This window comes from Neoarius graeffei, chromosome 17, assembly GCF_027579695.1.
Source record: "Neoarius graeffei isolate fNeoGra1 chromosome 17, fNeoGra1.pri, whole genome shotgun sequence".
NCBI lineage: Eukaryota > Metazoa > Chordata > Actinopteri > Siluriformes > Ariidae > Neoarius > Neoarius graeffei.
The window spans coordinates 8980881-9004743 of NC_083585.1; the positions used below are offsets into that span (position 1 = coordinate 8980881).

The 23863-nt window shown below is 42.6% G+C and overlaps 1 protein-coding gene across 1 annotated transcript in view; it reads left to right on the forward strand.

The window, feature by feature from the left end:
* Positions 1-23863, forward strand: part of caln1 (calneuron 1) — a 188127-nt gene that overhangs the window by 11782 nt on the left and 152482 nt on the right. The window contains exon 2 of the mRNA XM_060898012.1: positions 5554-5697. Within this exon, the coding sequence (XP_060753995.1) occupies positions 5554-5697 (144 nt within the window). The remainder of the gene's footprint in view (positions 1-5553; positions 5698-23863) is intronic.

The window sequence follows — 23863 nt, forward strand, 5'->3', positions numbered from 1 at the left end:
CACAGAATGGTGTGAAAAACAAAAAAACATCATCGAGTGAGTGAGTGACAGTTCTGTGGGTGGAAACAAACGCTTTGTTGATAAGAGAGATCAGAGGAAAATGGACAGATTGGTTTGAGCTTTTTTGCCAGGAAGGATATAGTAACTCATATAATCACTCTTTACAACCATGGTGAGCAGAAAAGCGTCTCATCATGTAACAGCAGAACAGAAGAACACATTGGGTTCCACTCCTGCAGCCAAGAACAGGGATCTTAGAACCAACAACAAGTTCCTATTAAAGTGGCTGGTGAGTGTAGAGCTATAGTCTGACAGGTAGACTCAGAGGGCAGATCTCTCTTCAGCCAATTCTACATTCTATAATTTATTTACAAGGGTTTCTAGAAATCTAATCTTCCAGTCACCAAAGGCACCGATCTGTTTTCTGTTAAATTGACTAAAAAACCCCAATACATGATATTAAGACTTAAAAATGTGAAAAACAGTGAAAGACAAAACCAGTGAAGAAAAACAAAAATGTGAAAAAACATTCAGTGACTAAGTGTGAGGGTCTATCTAACCAACTAGCACACTTTTAAGCTGCGTACTGTATGTGTGCTACAATTCGTCTTCATCCTCTAGTGTTCAGAGTCATTCATTATATGCTTTTGACCTTAAAATAAAGGAAGCGTTGGTGTTTTGAACAGTATAATTTCAAACCCACTCAGTCATCCCATTTAATCTGCCTTTTTAAAATGCATTTCATTCTGTACCGTCCATGAAACGTCATTCAAAGAGATTTTCAAGCTGAACTGATATAAATGTTATTAAAGGCAAAATAATAATAATAATAATAATAATAATAATAATAATAGCCTTGTGATGACCTGGCGACTTGTCCAGGTTGTACCCTGCCTTTCGCCCGTAGTCAGCTGGGATAGGCTCCAGCTTGTCTGCGACCCTGTAGAACAGGATAAAGCGGCTAGAGATAATGAGATGAGATGAGATAATAATAATAATAATAATAATAATAAAGACTCTCGGTGATTTTCAGAGGACTGTTGTATTTCTGAAAATAAGTTATTATTATTATTATTATTATTATTCCATCCGGGGCGGCACGGTGGTGTAGTGGTTAGCGCTGTCGCCTCACAGCAAGAGGGTCCAGGTTCGAGCCCTGTGGCCGGCGAGGGCCTTTCTGTGCGGAGTTTGCATGTTCTCCCCCGTGTCTGCATGGGTTTCCTCCGGGTGCTCCGGTTTCCCCCACAGTCCAAAGACATGCAGGTTAGGCTAACTGGTGACTCTAAATTGACTGTAGGTGTGAATGTGAGTGTGAATGGTTGTCTGTGTCTATGTGTCAGCCCTGTGATGACCTGGCGACTTGTCCAGGGTGTACCCCGCCTTTCGCCCGTAGTCAGCTGGGATAGGCTCCAGCTTGCCTGCGACCCTGTAGAACAGGATAAAGCGGCTAGAGATAATGAGATGCGATTATTCTATCCATTATCTGTAGCCGCTTTATCCTGTACATGGTCACAGGCAAGCTGGAGCCTATCCCAGCTGACTATGGGCGAAAGGCGGGGTACACCCTGGACAAGTCACCAGGTCATCACAGGGCTGATGCATAGACACAAACAACCATTCACACTCACATTAACACCTACGGTTAATTTAGAGTCACCAGTTAACCTAACCTGCATGTCTTTGGACTGTGGGGGAAACCAGAGCACCCAGAGGAAACCCACACAGACACGGCCCCTGTCGGCCACTGGGCCCAGAACCTTCTTGCTGTGAGGTGACAGTGCTAACTACTAGACCACCGTGCCACCTATTATCATCATCATCATCATCTAATGGTTAACTTAGTAGTTAAAGTTTGCCTATTTGCTTGATACAGTCTGTGGTCAAATTAAGTAAATTTTTACGTTATGTTTGTTTTTGTTTTTGCCTACTCTTTATTTGCTATAGTGGCATAAGGTCACATGATTTAATATAAAATTTATATTAATTGTGACATCGTGAGAGTAATGTTACACTGAACATCTGCTTGGAGTTGTCAGTTTATTAGGTACACCAACTAAATAGTGCCAGTACCACACACCCGAAAATGTTTTGTACAAATTGACCTATAGAAATGTAATGATTCATCCAGTTCATGATTTGATTCAATTCACAATATTGGCTTCATGATATGATTTACCCATGATGTTTTTGAAAATAAATAAATATTTAAGACCAAAACATGCAAAATTAATTTTTCTATTGTTTATCAACTTAAATATTCCTTTGGTTAAATAAAACAACAACAACAACAACAAAACCCTTTTGTTTCATTTTCTTAATAAATTTGCCCAAATTTTAAAGGTTGGAGTAAAATATACTAGTCTATTAACTAAAATATTCATTTTATTAAAAATAAAAAAGGTAATAATAAATATACCTTTTCTTAATACATTTTTATGAGCATAATAAACTGCACCTCCATTTTTCCTCTCTTTTCTTTAGCTTTCAGCAGTCTATAAAAAGATAGTGATTTCTTCTTAATTCTATTTGTACAATTGCACGACAGCTCTTTCCCATTTTAGATCCGTTTTTGTGTTTTTTTGCAGTATTAGAGCTGTGTTACTTCCGCCTACTGTGAAGTCACACACATTCCTGCTAGTTTACGTCATTGCACGTTCTGCTGTCTAAACAATGCAATTACAGCTAGGAAGAACTAAAAGATTACACAGCCTGATAATAATTAGCCTGGGCCCGCCCATCCTAAGCGTGACGCAACACGAGGGCCTGTTGCGAGCTTAGTCTGGCCAGGCAAGCTATCTACAGCTCTTCCAAGCTCCCGAAAAATCGGGAGCCAATCCAATCAACTTTGAGCATCTCCAACAGCCCTGGATAGAGGCGTGTTCAAGGCAGTGACGTAGTAGAACTGCGACCGGAAGCCATAGATTGTTTACAGAATCTATGCCGGAAGCACTTCATTCACTAGAAACATTACGAACATGGAGCAAGTTCTCATTGAAAACGGAGCAAAGAGCAGCCCTGGAGGTATTTATTGAAAAGAAGGACGTTTTCGCCTTGCTCCCGACCGGCTTCGGTAAGAGTTTAATCTACCAGTTAGCCCCGTCGCGTCACATACATCAGAGGAAAGAGTGATGTGATTGTTTAAGCTTCGTCACAGCCTTTTCTGGCTTCGACCAGTAGCAAACTGAGGCATTTCAGTGAGGCGGGTCAACCACGCACTTTGGGAAACGGTTGGGCTTAATATCTTTGCCAGATCAAATGCTCGCAGAGCTTTGAAGTCGCGTTAGCCAGACTAGATAATAATCACAATTCATTTTTTTATTACATCTATACGAATCATCATAAATTTGTATCGTGACTGATCGTCATATGCCTAGCTAGGTGTAGCTGATAAAAGCATTTACCCTCAAGGTGGTGTATCTAATAAACTGCATCTCAGTCTAGGTCCCTTGCTCCATCCTCGTTGAACGCTTTTGGCTTGTCTTTAATCCATGATTCCAGGTTAAAGACTAATATTTTTGGCATCACCATTTCTTTTTCTTTGCTTGTTGCTGCTTCTGGCATCTCTGCTACCAGTCTACATCCAAATGTGAAAATGCCACACAAGTGCCGAATTTATCTATTGGGTGCGGGGCCACTGGGTTTTTCCCCCTCTTAGTTCTGACATTTAGATTTTGTGAGTATGTTTGTGTTTATATGTGGGAGCCACTTTCACACATGCTGCATTGTTAACCCCTAGCAATCAGCTCAAACCAGGAAATTCTCCTGATTACCTCATGAACACCCCTCCTGATTAGCACTTCAGCAATGTTAATGAGATATTTAGCACTGAGAGATGGTATTTAACAAGTCAAGCTATTAGTGTAGTGAATTGTTTCATGAGTGTCCTCCAAACCACAGTGAGATGAACGAGAGCCATCATTTGACATAGTGCTTATTTGAAATTATGTCTGATTTAGTTTAAAACGTAAAGGGGCAATGAAAATTATACCAAGCAGGAGCTGGGCATGGCCATGCGTTCACTCGGGTACATGCCCAGTGCAATGAAAATAAAAAAATTCCTATAATGTGGTGTTTTTTTTTTTTTTTTAATCAGCAGTAAAATAAAAGGGGGAAACTGAATTAACTGAGCTGTCAGTTTTGTGAATTTCTGTTTGTTCCCTTCTACCTACATTTCGAAGCCTATTTGCCAGTTCTGATCTCCTGTGTATGAGTTGTGTTCAGTTTTGTCTGGGTTTTGCCCCTGACATTAACTCTGTGTACCAACTCTGTTTTGGATAACTCTTGGTTTTTTAACTCTGCCTGCTTATTGAACTTCACATATCACCTGATGTTTTGATTGGCTTGTCTCAATCTGTAGGCACTGTATATGTTTTATCCTTTGTCGCTGCTATCCTGTGCAAGTATGGCAGAAACTCACTTTGCTGATTCCTGCTCTGTAGTCATCAGGACTCAACCTCTGTTGTACTAAAATGCCTGAGAACAATATTACAGCTCATTCACTAAACACTTGTTTTTAGGAATTTATCTAACTGGACTCATCTTGGCTTGAAAAGCTGGATCAGATTTGACATGCTTTCTGCTTTATTGACATATCCTTGAATTGTGTGTGTGATGTGACCTGACACAATACATAAGGACATAAGTTGTTCAGTACAGACAGGTGTACTTAATAAACTGGCAACTCAGTAAAGGTCTTTGCTGCATCATAATTGAGTTTTTGTTTATCTCCTTTTTTCGATTGGGATTATATCAAAAATAAAAAAAAGCTGAAGTGATGCCGCTAATTCACTTGTTTTGTATGATTCTGCATTGTGCAGTTGTGTTTTGTATTATTTATTATTTATTATTCTTGCCCTGATCTTCATCTCATCTCATTATCTCTAGCCACTTTATCCTGTTCTACAGGGTCGCAGGCAAGCTGGAGCCTATCCCAGCTGACTACGGGTGAAAGGCGGGGTACACCCTGGACAAGTCACCACGTCATCACAGGGCTGACACATAGACACAGACAACTATTCACACTCACACCTACGGTCAATTTAGAGTCACCAGTTAACCTAACCTGCATGTCTTTGGACTGTGGGGGAAACCGGAGCACCCGGAGGAAACCCACGCGGACATGGGGAGAACATGCAAACTCCACACAGAAAGGCCCTTGCCGGCCACGGGGCTCGAACCCGGACCTTCTTGCTGTGAGGTGACAGCGCTAACCACTACACCACCGTGCCGCCCGCCGCCCTGATCTTATTTACTGAATATTCCATGTTTGACGTGACTACTTCTTCTGTCTGTCTGTCTGTCTGTCTGTCCAACTCTTACACACACATGTACACGGAGAGAGAGTTAAACAGAAATAAACATTGGCCACAGTGGGCTGGTAAAGGCTTTGAGGTGTGAAACAGCAGGTGCAGCAGAAATGGTTGAATTAATTTTGTTAGGTTGAGTCTGAGGCACTCAGTGTACTGCTCAGAAGACTGGATAAACTGGGAGGGATGAAGCAAGAGAGGGAGGAGTGTGGAGAATGCTGAGTTGTCTCTTTCTTTGCTTTGGCAGAAATCCGTGAGGCCTTTAGGGTGCTGGATCGCGACGGCAACGGCTTCATCTCCAAGCAGGAGCTGGGCATGGCCATGCGTTCACTCGGGTACATGCCCAGTGAAGTGGAGCTGGCCATCATCATGCAGAGACTGGACATGGATGGTGAGTTTCAATTCACATGCAAACATCTAATTTTGTAGCACTGTCTTTGTTTATATATTGCAATAGTCTTTCCCCCAACATCCACACAATCTACAATTTACAAAATACACTATACAGCCAAGGCGGCATGGTGGTGTAGTGGTTAGCGCTGTCGCCTCACAGCAAGAAGGTCTGGGTTCGAGCCACGTGGCCGAGGGCCTTTCTGTGCGGAGTTTGCATGTTCTCCCCGTGTCCGCGTGGGTTTCCTCCGGGTGCTCCGGTTTCCCCCACAGTCCAAAGACATGCAGGTTAGGTTAACTGATGACTCTAAATTGAGCGTAGGTGTGAATGTGAGTGTGAATGGTTGTCTGTGTCTGTGTGTCAGCCCTGTGATGACCTGGAGACTTGTCCAGGGTGTACCCCGCCTTTCGCCCGTAGTCAGCTGGGATAGGCTCCAGCTTGCCTGCGACCCTGTAGAACAGGATAAAGCGGCTAGAGATAATGAGAATGAGATGAGAGATAATGAGATGAGATGAGACTATACAGCCAAAAGTTTGTGGACACTTGACAAGCAACCTCTTATGTGCTTTTTGAACATCCTATTTAAGAGTTAGTTGGAGTCAGGGCTGTGTGCAGGACACTCAAGTTCTTTCACTCCAACCTTAGGAAGCCATGTCTACATTTAGTGCACACTGTTTGTACACTGAACAAAAATATAAACGCAGCACCTAAAGATTTTATTTATTTTGTACATCCGATACTGATTTTTTTTTCTGCCCACATCAAATGATAGTATAGCATACCAGTAAACATTTTTAAAAAAAAAAAAAAAATCCCTCTACTCAAGTTCTGAGCAGTGCCCAGATTTGAGATAATCCATGATCCAGTCGGGTGTGACCATTGCAGACAAAAATTTCACTGAGTAATGCATGTCATGACCATCCTTTATGTGGGGCCAATAAAAGGCCACCCTAAAATGACAAAAATGTTCAAATGTCAAGATGCCACAGTTGACCAGAATCAACCGGGAACGAGCCATTGGCATGCTGCAGGCTGGAATGTCCATCAGAGCTGTAGGGCGTCAATTGGGGGTGCTATTCCACGATAGTCCGCCTCCGACGACGATTTCAGCAGCATGGCACCACAGACAACATGCCACATGCACGCAGGCCACGTGTCACCACTCCAGCACAAGACCGGCATATCCGTCTGACCCACCTGCGTGATCGGTGCCGGACTGCAACACGGACCGCAGATGAGACCATGGGGAGACACAATCGCAGGGTCAGCAGTCAAACTGTGAGAAACCGACTCAGAGAAGCTGGCCTCCATGCACGTAGACCTCATCGAGGATTGGACCTGACTGCTGGGCGACGACGTTCTCGTCTGGACTGGGCTCGGGCACATAGAAAATAAAAATGAAAATGAATTTCTATCTGAACATTTGTATTTCATAAAATATGGACCGCTGCATTTATATTTTTGTTCAGTGTACAAAGCATTGCACTTTCCAGTCTGCTTGTCAATTCAAACTTTTTTTTTCTTGATTCCTTGCTGTATCCTTTAGGTATCTTTGTAAAAAGAAAGATGCAGCAAAGGTTATTCCTAACCTCTGTAGAACCCTTAAAGTTTGTTTATAGAAAGGATGCCAAGGGGAACCCTTTTAAGAATGCTTAACTAACCAAAGAACACTTTAAGAACCATTGAAGCATTTCTTGTCCTGAGCATCTAAGGAAAATTGAAATACTGCCTTACTATCATATTATGGTATGTCGGAATGCATGATGACATCACAAATGTTTTAATTTTAGTTGCACTCATGCAATCAAACATGTTATATTTTAAACCAGGTTGATCTATAACATTGTGCTGCTATTGTATATTTTTTGGAATATTTTGTATTTCTGTCAGGTCCAGTTGTTTTTATTCTGTCATTATGTCTTGCAATTGCACTTTACAATCATGTATTATGGTACAGGTAATATAATTGTTCAAATTCTTCTTGTTGCTGTGCTTTAGTCACAGGTAATTCTTTTTAGGTGCAAAAGTATGTTTGACATTCACTGGTAACATTAGGAAATCATGACAAGTGAAGTAGCGAGATAAACAGGTAATGGGAGGGGAAATGATATGATCCATTCAATAACTAGCTATTTGTTATTATTTGCAACAAGGGGATTGACTGATTGTTCATTTTTTAGATTAGATTGCGGTAGGAAACTTGTATTGTAACATAGCCTCTAGAACAAGGGTTCTCAACTGTTTTTGCTTCAGGACCCACATTTTATGATGGACTTCAATTCGTGATCCAACGCTATACTAAAGTTGTTTAACATATGGAAGTATGTTAATTTTACATGATAATGTTATTAATACTACTAATATTTATCCATTACATAGGCTTAATAAAGTTAAGTAAAGTAAATAATCCTTTACTATCTCAGATAACAGGAAATAAATCAATTGACATACTGTTGTTAAGGTTGTACCTCATAAGTATTTTCAGTGGAAAATGCCAGTTTATTAAATGCAATGCACATGATTAATCAAGTGCAATAATAACTAGACTGCATTTCTGCAGAGAAAATGCAGTGTGCTTGCTGAGCTGTAGCAGAACAGCTATCATGCTAACATGCTTAGGCTAAAATGCAACAGCTAGCATGTTTATATGCTAAAGGCTAACATGGTAACAGGGAGCATGTTAACCCTTAACATGCTAACAGCTAGCATGTTAACATGCTAATGCTAACATTGTAGTGCTAACATGCTAACTGTTAACATGCAAACATATCAAGGCTAATATGCTAACAGTTAACATGCCAATATGCTAATGGTAAACATGCTAACAGCTAGCATGCTAACATGCTAATGGCTAATATGTTAATTGTAAACATTCTAACACGCTGTGGCTAAATGTGCTAACAGCTAACGTGAACATGCTAATGTTAATACGCTAACACTCTTTGGCTAACATGTTCTGCACTAACAGCTAGTATGTTAACAAGCTAATGGTAACATGCTAACAGTTAACATGTCTCATCTCATCTCATTATCTCTAGCCGCTTTATCCTTCTACAGGGTCGCAGGCAAGCTGTAGCCTATCCCAGCTGACTATGGGCGAAAGGCGGGGTACACCCTGGACAAGTCGCCAGGTCATCACAGGGCTGACACATAGACACAGACAACCATTCACACTCACATTCACACCTACGGTCAATTTAGAGTCACCAGTTAACCTAACCTGCATTTCTTTGGACTGTGGGGGAAACCGGAGCACCCGGAGGAAACCCACGCGGACACGGGGAGAACATGCAAACTCCAAACAGAAAGGCCCTCGCCGGCCCCGGGGCTCGAACCCAGGGCCTTCTTGCTGTGAGGCGACAGCGCTAACCACTACACCACCGTGCCGCCCAGTTAACATGTTCACATGTTAATGCTAACATGTTAATGCTAGCATGCTAACAGCTAACATGTTAATGTTAACAGGCTAATTCTAACATGCTAACAGCTTGCATGCTAACATGCTAAGGGTAACATGCTAACAACTCACTACAGCTAACAAGATATGCTAAAGGTTAAGTCAAGTTTATTTTTATAATGCTTTTAACAATAGATATTGTCGCAAAGCAGCTTTATAGAATTTTAGTGACTTCAAATATGAGCTAATTTTATCCCTAATCTATCCCCAATGAGCAAGCCTGTGGTGACAGTGGCAAGGAAAAACTCTCTCAGACGACATGAGGAAGAAACTTCGAGAGGAACCAGACTCAAAAGGGAACCCATCCTCATTTGGGTGATAACAGATAGCGTGATAACATTTTTAACAATTTTAACACAAAGTCTGTTTCGTTGATGTTATAACTCTTCGTTGATGGAAACTTGAGTGCAAAACTGTTCATGACAACCAACCACAATCCTCAAGTTAACAAGTCAACTGTAGTCCTCAGCCAGAAAAGCATTACTGTAAGTGTCCAGAGCATCTTCCAAGTGTGACTTTCGACTGTCCATATGGGGCCGTCCTCCACAGGAGTGATGTGACGAGAATCCAGCCAGACTTAGGGCATCAGGCTGGATCAGGCAGGTACGAGGAGCAGAAGAGGTTTAGCTTCTCGACCTCAGGATTGGCATGCAACTCCGAGGGACAGAGTTTTTTTTTTTGGGGGGGGCAGCAGAGAGAAAGAGAGAGAAAACACAGGATGTTAGGTATGCCCAATGTCGCCTGATGAGTAGGAACAGTATACATTTTGTGCTGAGTGCAAGCAGGGACTCCGGCAAAACTAATTATGACAGCATAACTAAAAGGGGAGAGCCAAAAGGTAGCACAGGCATGAGGGAGACATAAAGCAGCAGCCACTACACCATCAACAAACTCAAGTGAGTGAGTGAGTGAGTGAGTGGGGAGCTGACAGCATCCACACATCCCAGTTTACCAAAACACTATGCCTGAGGATCCTCCCGATCTACTCCTTTACCTAATAAAATTAACAAAAGGCTTGACTAAACAGATACATTTTCAGCCTAGACTTAAACGCTGAGACTGTGTCTGAGTCCCAAACACTACGTGGAAGGCTGTTCCATAATGGTAACATGCTAACAGCTAGCATGCTAACACTAATGCTTACGTATATGCTAACTGCTAACATATATGTATGTGTGTCCAGGCAAGTATTTCTAATAAAGTGGCCATTGAGTTGAAGCTGATTTGTTGTCAAAGTCTCAAATGAGCAGATCCTTGCCGAATGCATTATCATCTATGGGGGAATGGAGGGATGACTCAGTCAAGCTTCAAATAATTAGCTGCAATGTGGAGGAAAAATGGACAGATGAAAGGCAAGACAAATATGAGTGTGGGTCAGACCTGACATCATGTTTGTGATGGGTGAGTTGACCAGAGGTGCCATATGAAGTTTGGTGGATGTGTGGTGAAGTGTTACTGAGCAAAACTCCATTCATTTGAATGGGACCAAAACTCAGTGGAAACCTATGGAGGGAAAAACGTATGCATGAAAACCAAGGAAAAAGATGAGTGCAGGTCTCAGATGAGGGGATGGATATGTGCGGGGCCTTGGCCTGAGGCATCATGTGAAGTTTCATGACGTTTGGTCATGCTGTTCAAAAAATTGACAGAGAGTGAAAGTTTTTCTCCCAAAACTCCATTCATTTTCAATGGAGCCAAAAATCAATGGAAGCCGATGGAAGAAAAAGGGATGAGCGAAAAGAAAGGAAAAGATGAGTGCAGGTAAGAACCAATTGCATGTATGTGTCGGGGGAGTTGGCCTGAAGTATCACATGAGGTTTGGTGCATCTACAATGAAGCATATCCAAGCAGGACAATTCGATTCATGAGCCCTATTCATTCTCTATGGGAGAAAAATGACAGAAAAACAACAAGAATAAGAAAATGGGTGCATTGATCCAAAAGCTATATACAAGCACACTACACCGGTTCAGGACGGATGTTTCTGTGTTACTATCTCAAAAGCTGTAGGAGGAGTAACGGCTCGAAAAAATGGGTGTACAGGAATAATGCTTTGTGCAGCAAGCATGCTAACTAGACTGCATTTCCCATGGCCGACGAGGGCCTTTCTGTGCGGAGTTTGCATGTTCTCACCGTGTCCGCGTGGGTTTCCTCCGGGTCCTCTGGTTTCCCCCACAGTCCAAAGACATGCAGGTTAGATTAACTGGTGACTCTAAATTGACCGTAGGTGTGAATGTGAGTGTGAATGGTTGTCTGTGTCTATGTGTCAGCCCTGTGATGACCTGGCGACTTGTCCAGGGTGTACCCCGCCTTTCGCCCGTAGTCAGCTGGGATAGGCTCCAGCTTGCCTGTGACCCTGTAGAACAGGATAAAGTGGCTAGAGATAATGAGATGAGATGAGATGAGATGAGATGCAAAGTGTGCTTGCTGAGCTGTAGCAGAACAGCTATCATGTTAACATGCTAAGGCTAAAATGCTAACAGCTAGCATGCTTATATGCTAACGACAAACATGGTAATAAAGAGCATGCTAACAGCTAACATGTTAACAATTAACATGTTAACATGCTAATGCTAACATTCCAATGCTAATATTAACTATTAACATGCTCAGGCTAATATGCTAACAGCTAAGATGTCAGTATGCTAATGGAATCCATAATAACAGCTAGCATGCAAACATGCTAAGGTTAATACGCTAACATTCTGGCTAACATGCTCACAGTTAACAGCTAGCATGTTCACATGCTAATACTAACACGTTAATGCTAACGTGTTACAACCCCGGCTCAAAGGGAAGCAACACAAGGAGAACACAAAACAAAGTTTAAGTTAATGTGTTTATTAAACACAAAAAAGGGAAAAGATAAATGGAGAGCAAGCAGCAAGTCCTGCTGCCATCATCATCATTCACTGGTTTTCTGCATCTACAGTCATGGAAGTGTCCTGCAGCTGCATTCAGTCTTTCTTCATCTTCTTCCACTGCATCTCACATCCTGCAAGCTCCCTTAGCTCTCTGAGTTTCTTTTCTGTTGTAGGGGGACCTCGTCCTCTGTGCTTGAGGTCTGCCTTCAGCGTGCTGAGCAGATTTACACAATGCCTTCCTTTACGGGCCTTGTATCTGCTGGAGCCTAATACTGCAAATTCCAAAGCTTTTTGCGCAGGTGTGTCTTGTGGCATTCTAAGGATGCGTCCAAACATAGACCACCTGAGTTGATCGACTTTTACGGAGAGAGGTATTGTGTTGCAGATTCTGTATAAGGTGTCGTTTGTTACCATACTCTTAGGCCACTGATGACCTGTGATAGCACACAGGTATTTACGGTGGCAGATGTCAAGCTTCTCTATAACTGCCTTTGGTGTTGCCCAGCTGTTGTAGTTATATAGCATGATGGAGACACAACAAGCATTGTATAGTTGTAGCTTCTTTGCCAAAGGAATCCTAGATCTTCGGATCCAAATCTTCCAGAATGACCGAAATGCAATGTTACCCATGATGCAACGTGCCTCTACATCAGCAGAGCTACAGAAGAGGGAACCCAGGATTTTACTTTTCCTCCATTCCTCTTCTCCTCATAGTGATTTGTCGTTCTCGTCCTTCTCTGATGTATCAGCCAGGTAGACATGAGTGAACTCTGTTTTACCTTTGTTCATGAACAGGTTTGAGTCCTTTAGGTTTTTGGCAGCAACAGGTAGAAGTCTTTCTAGTGGATCTTTTTCTTCGTCTAGGAAATCCACATCGTCTGCATACTCCATTTCTAGGGGCATGCCCAGTTTAGAGAAGGGTGGATTAGGTCTCGTGGAAGATCTCTGTACAGTTTCTAGTGCAGCTGCAAGGTAGCAGGTGAACAGCACTGGGGACAGGCTGTCTCCTTGTGGTGAACTGATGATTGTTTCAAAGTCTGCCGAGTGTGTTGATCTGACTCGTACCTTCAGCTTGGTACCTGACAGCAGTAGCCTTACCAGTCGCACTTCATCGTCGCTGCACCCAACCTGGTTTAACACTTCTAGGATTTTCGAACGTTTTATAGTGTCAAAGGCACGTGACATGTCTATGCCCATTTTGTGGAAGTCCCAGTGTTTGGACATGACAACAGAGATGAGCATGTGTTGGGCCCGCACAATGTCTGCACAACTATGTCCCCTTTTGAATCCACTCTGATATGGCCTGGTGAAGTTGTCAATTTTGTCTCTGATGCGGTGGAGTGCAACAGTGGACAAAATCTTCCGGATACTGTTCAAGAGGGCAATAGGATGCAAGTTTGCAGGTGGACCAGGTGGTTTTTTGGGTTTGGGCAGAGCAATGAGTGTTCCTTCACCGGTGGCTTCTACTGGATGGTGGTGTATGAAGGCATAGTTCAAGATGGATGTGAAAACTGGGGATATAATGTTGCTCCCATATTTGAATAATTCATTGCTGACTCTGTCAGGTCCTGGTGAACGCCCATTTCTCAAGGATTTTATGGCCTTCTTGACTTTGTCTTCTGTAATCGGGGCTACAAGAGGCCTAGGGTTACCTTGGAAAGGTTCTAATTTTTCTCCGTTTGGGTCAGTGAATTGCTGTAGGAACCAGTCTCTTATTGTATCTGCCTTGCCCTTGTCCGTGGCAATAAAGTGACCTTCAGCATTGTGAACTGAGAGTGATGGAGAAGTTCCAACTCTGAGGGCACGGGTTGCCCTGAACATTTTGCTACAGTCATTTGTGGAAGAAATCTCGTCTACTAAGCCATCTGCTCTTTTTATCTCAAGTTCTTTCAGTTGTTTGTTTATCTGCCAAAGGATGGTGTTACATTCCTTTCTCAGGACACTTTGGTCTTTGCTGTTCCCTGTTTGGTATATGCATAGTCTTAGGGCTTTTTGTTTCTCTGACAGCTCTGCAACTTGGGGGTCTTCAGTATGTTGTCTGTGCTTGTTGCTCTTAAGCACTCCTAGGGTGTTGGCAGCAGATATATGCATGCACTTCAATAAGGTATCCAATGCTTTATTTGGGTTGTTGTCAAAGTGTGTGTTGGCCACTTGATTTTGTAGTTCTTCCCTATATTGTACTTGGGTGGTGGGGTCAGTTGTGAGCCTTGTGAGGTCATATCTGACCTGGCCTTTCTCTCTCTCTTCTGTTTATGGACCAGGTAGGCATTTTCCATTCAGATATGTGTTACTACCGGCTTGTGGTCTGAATTGAGGTCCATGCCTCCATAAGTGCGGGAGTCTTTCAGGAGTGGTTTGCAGTTCAGTTTGCATAGCACAAAATCTATCTGGTTGAAGACTGCAATTGTGGGTTTTGAGTCTGCTGTTCTCTTAGGAGTAGCAGTATGTCCAACCCAAGATGTACGGTGGCGGGCAGGATGTTTAAATGCTGTGTTGGTGGTGAATAGACCGTGGGCACTGATAAAAGATGCTAGTGCTTTGCCATTGTCATTTCTTTTACCCATTCCATATGAGCCTATGCACAGATTTAATCCTGCATTGTGATCTGTCTTGCTTAGTTTCCCAAATTTGGCGCTGAAATTGCCACATACAAGTCCTGCTGCCAGGCAGCCAGCAACAGCAGCATGTGTGTGAAAGAGAGCCAGAAGGGGAGGGTGTGTCTGGATTTTAAGGGCAGCTCACACGTGCAGGTAACCACAGATGAGACACCTACCTGCAAAAGAAAGAAAGACACCAGCCACAAATACGGGGCCTATAACACCCCCACCCTTAATAGGGTTGCTCCAAGGCAACCCAACCCACATAACAAAACACAAAATTTACTCAAGACTTGGAGAGGGCGTCTGCCAAGACATTGTCCCATCCATGAATGTGGCAAAATTTCAGATCATATCCTTGCAGGAACAAGCTCCACCGCATCAGTCTCTGGTTGGAGCCTTTCATACTTTGGAGTAACATGAACTATCTCCAGCTAAATCATTTCCAAGGAGCATTGAGACACCATCAGTCGGAAGCTGTGGAGAAAGAGCAACTACAACTTCACCAGAAACCAAACCAGTTTCTAGGTTAAGTTTGTGTAAGGGTAGATTCAAAAATCCCTCACCAAACCCCTTCACCAAAGCATAAGAACCAAGAAAAGATTCTTCAGTAAATGGGAGTGCATCTTGGCGCATCACAGATTGAAAAGCTCCTGTATCCCACCAAATTTTAATAGGACATTTAGTCTCAAGGTCAGAGCTTAGAGACAAAACCATCCATTAAAAGGGAAGAACCAACAGCCTCTACTTTGTCACAAAGACCATCAACTGGTGGCATCATGTGTTCCCCCCCACTGGTCTTTACAAATGCATCAGGTTTGGCAGATTGTTCTTTTTTCCTCAAAATAGTATAATCAGCAATAACATGTCCAGGTTTCTTACAATAGAAACACAGTCTCTCTGATGAGGGAGCAGAAGACTCTTTGGAGGCTGAGGCAGACACAGACATTTGTTTTGAAAACTGAGACTTATGGAGCAGGCCACTCCCTCTATTATGGAAGGTTTGTCCCACAAAGCTTATTCTGTGAGTAAGGACAAACTCATCTGCAAGAATAGCAGCTTGATCTAATGTCACCTTCTGTTCATTTAAATATACACATACAGCCTCTGGCACACAGTTCTTGAATTCTTCAAGCAGTATGAGCTGTCAAAGCTGTTCTTTAGAGTCAACTTTCTGAGATAAGTACCACCTATCAAAGAGATTTCCCTTCTCTCTTGCAAATTCAACATAGGTTTGCTCATTTAGCTTCGTATAACTCCTGAAGCATTGACAATAGGCTTCTGGGACCAACTCATATGCCTTCAGAATCGCTTATTTAGCCAAGTCATAATCTAAACTCTGTTCAACACTCAAAGCAGAATATACCTCCTGGGCCTTTCCAACAAGAACACTCTGTAAAAGCAGTGTCCATGACTGTTTAGGCCACTTTGAAGTGACAGCCACACATTCAAAATGAGGGAAATACCGTTCAACATCCTTTTCATGAAAAGGAGGGACTAATCTTACAGTGGTGCTTGAAAGTTTGTGAACCCTTTAGAATTTTCTATATTTCTGTATAAATATGACCTAAAACATCATCAGATTTTCACACAACTCCTAAAAGTAGATAAAGAGAACCCAGTTAAACAAATGAGACAAAAATATTATACTTGGTCATTTATTTATACTTGGTCATTCCAAGATGGCGCCAGTGTGCGTGGCCTGCCGTCTGTCTCTGCCAGCGTTATGTGTGTTTGTGCTGTATCTGTCACTTGTCAGTCTAAATGTCTACTCACTACTGGTGTATGATTGCCAAACACTGTTGGATATTCAAGTTTCTACCAAAGATCTGGTGGGGTTTGATCATGGTGGACAAAAGTCTTTGCCCCCTTTTCTATTGGGGATCCCAGTTTACCTCTGCCGTGCCCTGGCTCCATCCCTCCGGCGTAAACGCCACCACCGCCGGGGTAAACGCAGCGGTCGACTGGTAAGGCTGAAGGCCTGTTTGTCACACACTTCCAGGGTTTCTTGGACTAAGTATGGAGCGGTGCCTCACCTTGTTATTTCTCGACGCTTGCTGGACCCTGTCGACGCCTGGCTGGTACCTGTCGTCGGCCCGGATGAGATGCTCCAGCCCCGCGGCCCCTGCTCTCCTTGGCCTCGCTGGCGCGGGGTGAATTTGTGCAACCTATGGCCTTTGTGTCGGGCCCCCCAAACGGTTACTACCGTGGATCCGCCAATTCCTGCCAAGTTTGGGCTTGTCAATGCTAGGTCGCTAGCGAGCAAAACTTTCATTCTGAAGGATTTCCTTACTTCCTGAGGACTGGATTTTCTCTGTGTGACTGAGACGTGGTTAGCTGTTGGTGAGTCCAGCGCCCTCACAGAACTTTTACCTGGGTATTGTTGCTATTTTAACTCCCCACGGACCTTGGGCCGAGGAGGAGGAATAGCGACTATTTATAAAAGTTATTATAAATGTAAGCAACTGTCTCTGTCTCTGTAGACCACTGCACACAACACTGTGTGAGGGCGAGCCAGTTGAAATAAACTCATCTCAAAGCTGGTAAAAGAGGATCTTTTACCAGCTTTGAGATGAGTTTATTTCAACTGGCTCGCTCTCACACAGTGTTGTGTGCAGTGGTCTACAGACCTCCCAAATACAGTAAGGACTTCATAAGTGACTTTTCTGATTTCCTGGCTGAAATTATGCCCAAGTATGACCGTGTCCTTATTGTTGGGGATTTTAATGTTCATGTGTGTTGTCCTGATAAGCCAATGGTGAAGGACTTTCTTAACCTCATTGACTCTTTTAATCTAGTACGGTCTGTTTCTGATCCCACACAAGAACGCGGACACACATTCGATCTTGTTTTATCATATGGTTTGCCTGTTTTAACTTGGAGATCTGTGACACAGTGTTTTCAGACCATATGCCTGTACTGTTTGATGTTGTTGTTGCTGGTAACACAATTAAACCTCGCGCTGCTGCTGCCTGGTGCTGTCGCGTCATTAACCCTTTCACTGCTGCTCAGTTCTCGGCCGTTTTTAATCAGAGCTGTGTCATTCCTGAATCAATATGTAATGACATGGACAAGCTTAGTTCATGGTTTCACTCCTCCTGCCAAATTGTTTTAGACACTGTGGCTCCATTAAAAATTAGGCAGCCTAAAACTAAATGTGAACCCTGGCTAAATGACACTACTTGTGCTGTCAGACGCCAGTGCTGTAGAGCTGAGCGCAAGTGGAAGAGAGACAAACTGTAAGTCTTTTCAAATGTTAAGAGAGTGCTGGCGTAACTATCAGACAACTGTGAAAGCTGCTAAAACTAAACATTTCTCTGATATTATTCTGTTAAACCGTCATAAGCCTCGTGTTCTGTTTAAGACTATTGACTCTGTTCTTAATGCTCCGCAGACCGTCGGTATTGAGGCTTCGCCTGCTGTTTGTGAAGACTTTCTTCACTTTTTTATTGACAAGGTTGCTGGCACTAGGGCTCTAATTTCACCTTCTGCATATGACCCTTCAGTCTCTGTCCCCTGCTCAGCTGTTTTTGATAAGTTTGAGTCTGTGACTCTGTTAGATTTACAGGACACTGTTGGTCATTTAAAGCCCTCAGGCTCTCCTAATGATGCTGTCCCCTCTCAACTATTTAAAGAGGTTTTTCCTACTGTGGGTCCATCCGTGCTTGCAGTTATTAACAGCAGTTTGTCCTCAGGTGTAGTTCTTAAAAACTTTAAACATGCAGTAGTGCAACCTTTAATTAAAAAAACAGGTCTAGATTCTGCAGTTCTGGCTAATTATAGGCCTATTTCCAAACTGCCCTTCCTTTCAAAACTCCTCGAAAAGACAATCTACAACCCCGATTCCAAAAGAGTTGGGACAAAGTAAAAATTGTAAATAAAAACGGAATGCAATGATGTGGAAGTTTCAAAATTCCATATTTTTTTTTCAGAATAGAACATAGATGACATATCAAATGTTTAAACTGAGAAAATGTATCATTTAAAGAGAAAAATTAGGTGATTTTAAATTTCATGACAACAACACATCTCAAAAAAGTTGGGACAAGGCCATGTTTACCACTGTGAGACATCCCCTTTTCTCTTTACAACAGTCTGTAAATGTCTGGGGACTGAGGAGACAAGTTGCTCAAGTTTAGGGATAGGAATGTTAACCCATTCTTGTCTAATGTAGGATTCTAGTTGCTCAACTGTCTTAGGTCTTTTTTGTCATATCTTCCGTTTTATGATGCGCCAAATGTTTTCTATGGGTGAAAGATCTGGACTGCAGCCCATTCCTGAGCCCATTTTGTGATTTCCAATACAGAAGCATGCCTGTATGTGATGCAGTGCCGTCTAAGGGCCCGAAGATCACGGGCACCCAGTATGGTTTTCCGGCCTTGACCCTTACGCACAGAGATTCTTGCAGATTCTCTGAATCTTTTGATGATATTATGCACTGTAGATGATATGTTCAACCTCTTTGCAATTTTACACTGTCGAACTCCTTTCTGATATTGCTCCACTATTTGTCGGCGCAGAATTAGGGGGATTGGTGATCCTCTTCCCATCTTTACTTCCGAGAGCCGCTGCCACTCCAAGATGCTCTTTTTATACCCAGTCATGTTAATGACCTATTGCCAATTGACCTAATGAGTTGCAATTTGGTCCTCCAGTTGTTCCTTTTTTGTACCTTTAACTTTTCCAGCCTCTTATTGCCCCTGTCCCAACTTTTTTGAGATGTGTTGCTGTCATGAAATTTCAAATGATCCAATATTTGGCATGAAATTTCAAAATGTCTCACTTTCGACATTTGATATGTTGTCTATGTTCTATTGTGAATACAATATCAGTTTTTGAGATTTGTAAATTATTGCATTCTGTTTTTATTTACAATTTGTACTTTGTCCCAACTTTTTTGGAATCGGGGTTGTACAAGCAATTAATGTCCTTTCTGGAGGAGCACAATATTCTTGAGGTTTTCCAATCTGGTTTTAAATCACTGCACAGCACAGAATGGGCTCTTTTAAGAGTTTTTAATGATATTCTTTTAACTTGTGATTCTGGTGAATGTGCTCTTCTTGTACTTTTAGACCTAACTGCTGCATTTGACACTGTAGACCATGACATTTTAATTTCACGTTTGGAGCAGTGGGTGGGCATCAGTGGCATAGCACTGGAGTGGTTCAGGTCGTACTTGGCAGATCGAACTTTGTGTGAGCCTTGGTGACTCTGTATCCTCCTCTGCTCCTCTGTCATGTGGTGTCCCGCAGGGCTCAGTCTTAGGCCCTCTTCTCTTTTCTTTGTACCTGCTCCCACTTGGTTCCATATTTAGGAAGCATGGTATTTCATTTCATTGTTATGCGGATGACACTCAGGTCTATATGCCTCTTAAAAAGAATCAAGCATTCTCTATAAGACCCTTACTTGAATGTCTTGATGACATAAAGGCCTGGATGGCTCTAAATTTTTAAAATTTTAATGAAAAGAAGACAGAAGTGATTGTTTTGGTGGCAGCTCCGAGACCCTCTGTCTAGATCTAGGTTCCTTGGCTCAATACCTAAAATCCAACATCACTAACTTGGGAGTTAAGGTGGACTCTGACCTCAGACTTGACAATCAGATCAAGACAGTTGTGAAGTCAAGTTTTTACCAACTGAGGCAGCTAGCCAAAATAAAGCCAATTCTTTCAAAGCAACACTTTGAGACAGTAATCCACGCCTTTGTCACCACACGGCTGGATTACTGCAATGCACTTTATGTGGGGGTTAGTGGGTCCTCCATCAACCATCTCCAGATGGTACAAAATGCTGCTGCACGTCTTTTAACTGGCACACGCAAACATGACCACATTTCCCCCATTTTAGCCTCACTCCACTGGTTGCCCATACATTTTAGGATTCATTTTAAAATTATTTTATTTGCTTTTAAATCTCTCAATGGTCTTGCCCCTCCCTACCTCTCTGAATTGCTGCACCCATATTCACCCACCCGCTCTCTCAGGTCAGCTGATCAGCTCCTCCTGATGGTGGCAAAAACTAAGCCCAAGCTCAGAGGGGACCGTGCTTTCGCCGTGGCAGCCCCTAAAATATGGAACGATCTGCCTCTGCACATTAGAGAGGCGTCTTCCTTGTCTGTTTTTAAATCCCTTCTTAAAACCCATCTCTTTTCCATGGCCTTTGACACCCTGGAAGATGTTGATTTTATTTTATTGTTTTATCTTATTTTATGTTATTTTATTGTTTTGTCTTATTATATATGTGTTTTTATTGATGTTTTTTGTCTTTTGATTTATTTTGTATTTATTGTATCATGTAAAGTACTTTGGTACCTTCTGGTTGTTTTTAAAGTGCTTTATAAATAAAGCTGGATTGGATTTATTGAGGAAAATGATCCAATATTACATATCTGTGAATGGCAAAAGTATGTGAACCTCTAGGATTAGCAGTTAATTTGAAGGTGAAATTAGAGTCAGGTGTTTTCAATCAATGGGATGACAATCAGGTGTGAGTGGGTACCATGTTTTATTTAAAAAACAGGGATCTATCAAAGTCTGAGCTTCACAACACGTTTGTGGAAGTGTATCATGGCACGAACAAAGGAGATTTCTGAGGACCTCAGAAAAAGCATTATTGATGCTCATCAGACTGGAAAAGGTTACAAAACCATCTCTAAAGAGTTTGGACTCCACCAATCCACAGTCAGACAGATTATGTACAAATGGAGGAAATTCAAGACCACTGTTACCCTCCCCAGGAGTGGTCGACCAACAAAGATCACTCCAAGAGCAAGGCGTGTAATAGTCGGCGGGGTCACAAAGGACCCCAGAGTAACTTCTAAGTAACTGAAGGCCTCTCTCACATTGGCTAATGTTGTTGTTCATGAGTCCACCATCAGGAGAACACTGAACAGTGGTGTGCATGGCAGGGTTGCAAGGAGAAAGCCACTGCTCTCCAAAAAGAACATTGCTGTTCATCTGCAGTTTGCTAAAGATCACATGGACAAGCCAGAAGGCTATTGGAAACATGTTTTGTGGACGGATGAGACCAAAATAGAACTTTTTGGTTTAAATGAGAAGCGTTATGTTTGGAGAAAGGAAAACACTGCATTCCAGCATAAGAACCTTATCCCATCTGTGAAACATGGTGGTAATAGTATCATGGTTTGGGCCTGTTTTGCTGCATCTGGGCCAGGACGGCTTGCCATCATTAATGGAACAATGAATTCTGAATTATACCTGCGAATTCTAATGTAAAATGTCAGGACATCTGTCCATGAACTGAATCTCAAGAGAAGGTGGGTCATGCAGCAAGACAATGACCCTAAGCACACAAGTCGTTCTACCAAAGAATGGTTAAAGAAGAATAAAGTTAATGTTTTGGAATGGCCAAGTCAAAGTCCTGACCTTAATCCAATCGAAATGTTGTGGAAGGACCTGAAGTGAGCAGTTCATGTGAGGAAACCCACCAACATCCCAGAGTTGAAGCTGTTCTGTACAGAGGAATGGGCTAAAATTCCTCCAAGCTGGTGTGCAGGACTGATCAACAGTTACCGGAAACATTCAGTTGCAGTTATTGCTGCACAAGGGGGTCACACCAGATACTGAGAGCAAAGGTTCACATACTTTTGCCACTCACAGATATGTAATATTGGATTATTTTCCTCAATAAATAAATGACCAAGTATAATATTTTTTTCTTCTCCCTGTGCTGCTACCTTGTCGTGGTGGAGAGGCTTGTGTACCTTTATGAACATGTGAGCTATACCGGTGGGGGCCAAGTATAGGCCCCTGGCAGGTTTAACCATGCCGGGCAGGTTACAGGTGAGAGGTCAGATGAAAGGCAGCACCTGGTCCTCCAGGTTGGGGGTTGGTGTGGGGTCAACAACCCCATCTTGTAAAACTTTAAACCTGTTATCGAAACTGTGAGAGAAACCAGATCCCAGGGCCAGAGAGGAGGCTCTAGCCAACATGCAGGCACCATGACAGCTCCTGGTGAAAGCCTACCTCAGGAAGTCGGAAGCTTGAATTGGAGTCTCCTAGGCCCTAAAAGTACAATTTGTATTGGAGCATGGAATGTGCGTACAATGTATGAAACCTCAAAAACAGCACAATTCAGTAGAGAAATGCAAAACTACAACTTAGACATACTTGGTGTAAGTGAGTGTAGGTGGACTGGCTCAGGGTGCAAGGCAACTAGTGATGGCATAACTATCCTCTACTCAGGCAAAGACAACCAACATGCCAATGGTGTAGCTCTGTTAGTCAACAAACAAACAACAAAATCTCTCTTAGAGTGGGAGCCCATTAGCGACAGGCTGATTAGAGCAAGGTTTGATTCTAGGTTCTGTAGGCTAACAGTCCTGCAATGCTATGCTCCCACAAATGAAACGGACGAAGAGGTAAAAGATGAATGGTACGAACAGTTGCAATGGGCAATCTCCAAAGTCCCACAACATGACATGTTACTAATTATATGAGACATGAATGCCAAAGCTGGGAGCAATAACTCTGGAAGGGAGTATGCAATGAGACGACATGGGTGCGGAGTCATTAACGACAACGGTGAAAGTTTAGTTGACCTTTGCCTTAGTAATAGGTGTGTAATTGGAGGGACGATCTTTCCTCACAAAAACATTCACAAACTGACATGGATGTCCCCAGATGGGCATACCATAAACCAAATTGATCACATTATTATTAATAAGAAGTGGCAGAGATCACTCCTGGATGTCAGAGTCTACCGTGGGGCTGATGTTGGCAGTGACCACCACCTAGTGGTAGCCATGGTCAGGCTGAAACTAAGGGCAATACCTCCCACCAAACAAAGACGCAAAGTATATGACGTCCACAAACTGCATGTACCCAAAATCAGGAAGGAATTTGCCACTGAACTTAGAAACCGCTTCAAAGCCCTAGAAAACACAGAAGACACAGAGGACCAGGATGTTGTGGAAACAACCTGGGACACTATTACGACAGTGTACAGAGACACGGCAAAAAGTGTCCTAGGCTTCAGAAAGAGGAAAGACAAAGAGTGGATAACACAAGAGACTTGGAACAAAATAGATGACAGGAGGAACATGAAAAGTAAATTACTCAGTACTAAGATACAACATGTAAAGGCCGAGTATAGGGCAAAGGATAAAGAAGTCAAGAGAAGTGCTCGTAGGGATAAGAGAGCCTTCATGGAGGAATTGGCCAGAGAAGCTGAAAATGCTGCATCAAGGGGGGAACTGAGTAGAGTGTATAAGATCACCAAAAGGTTATG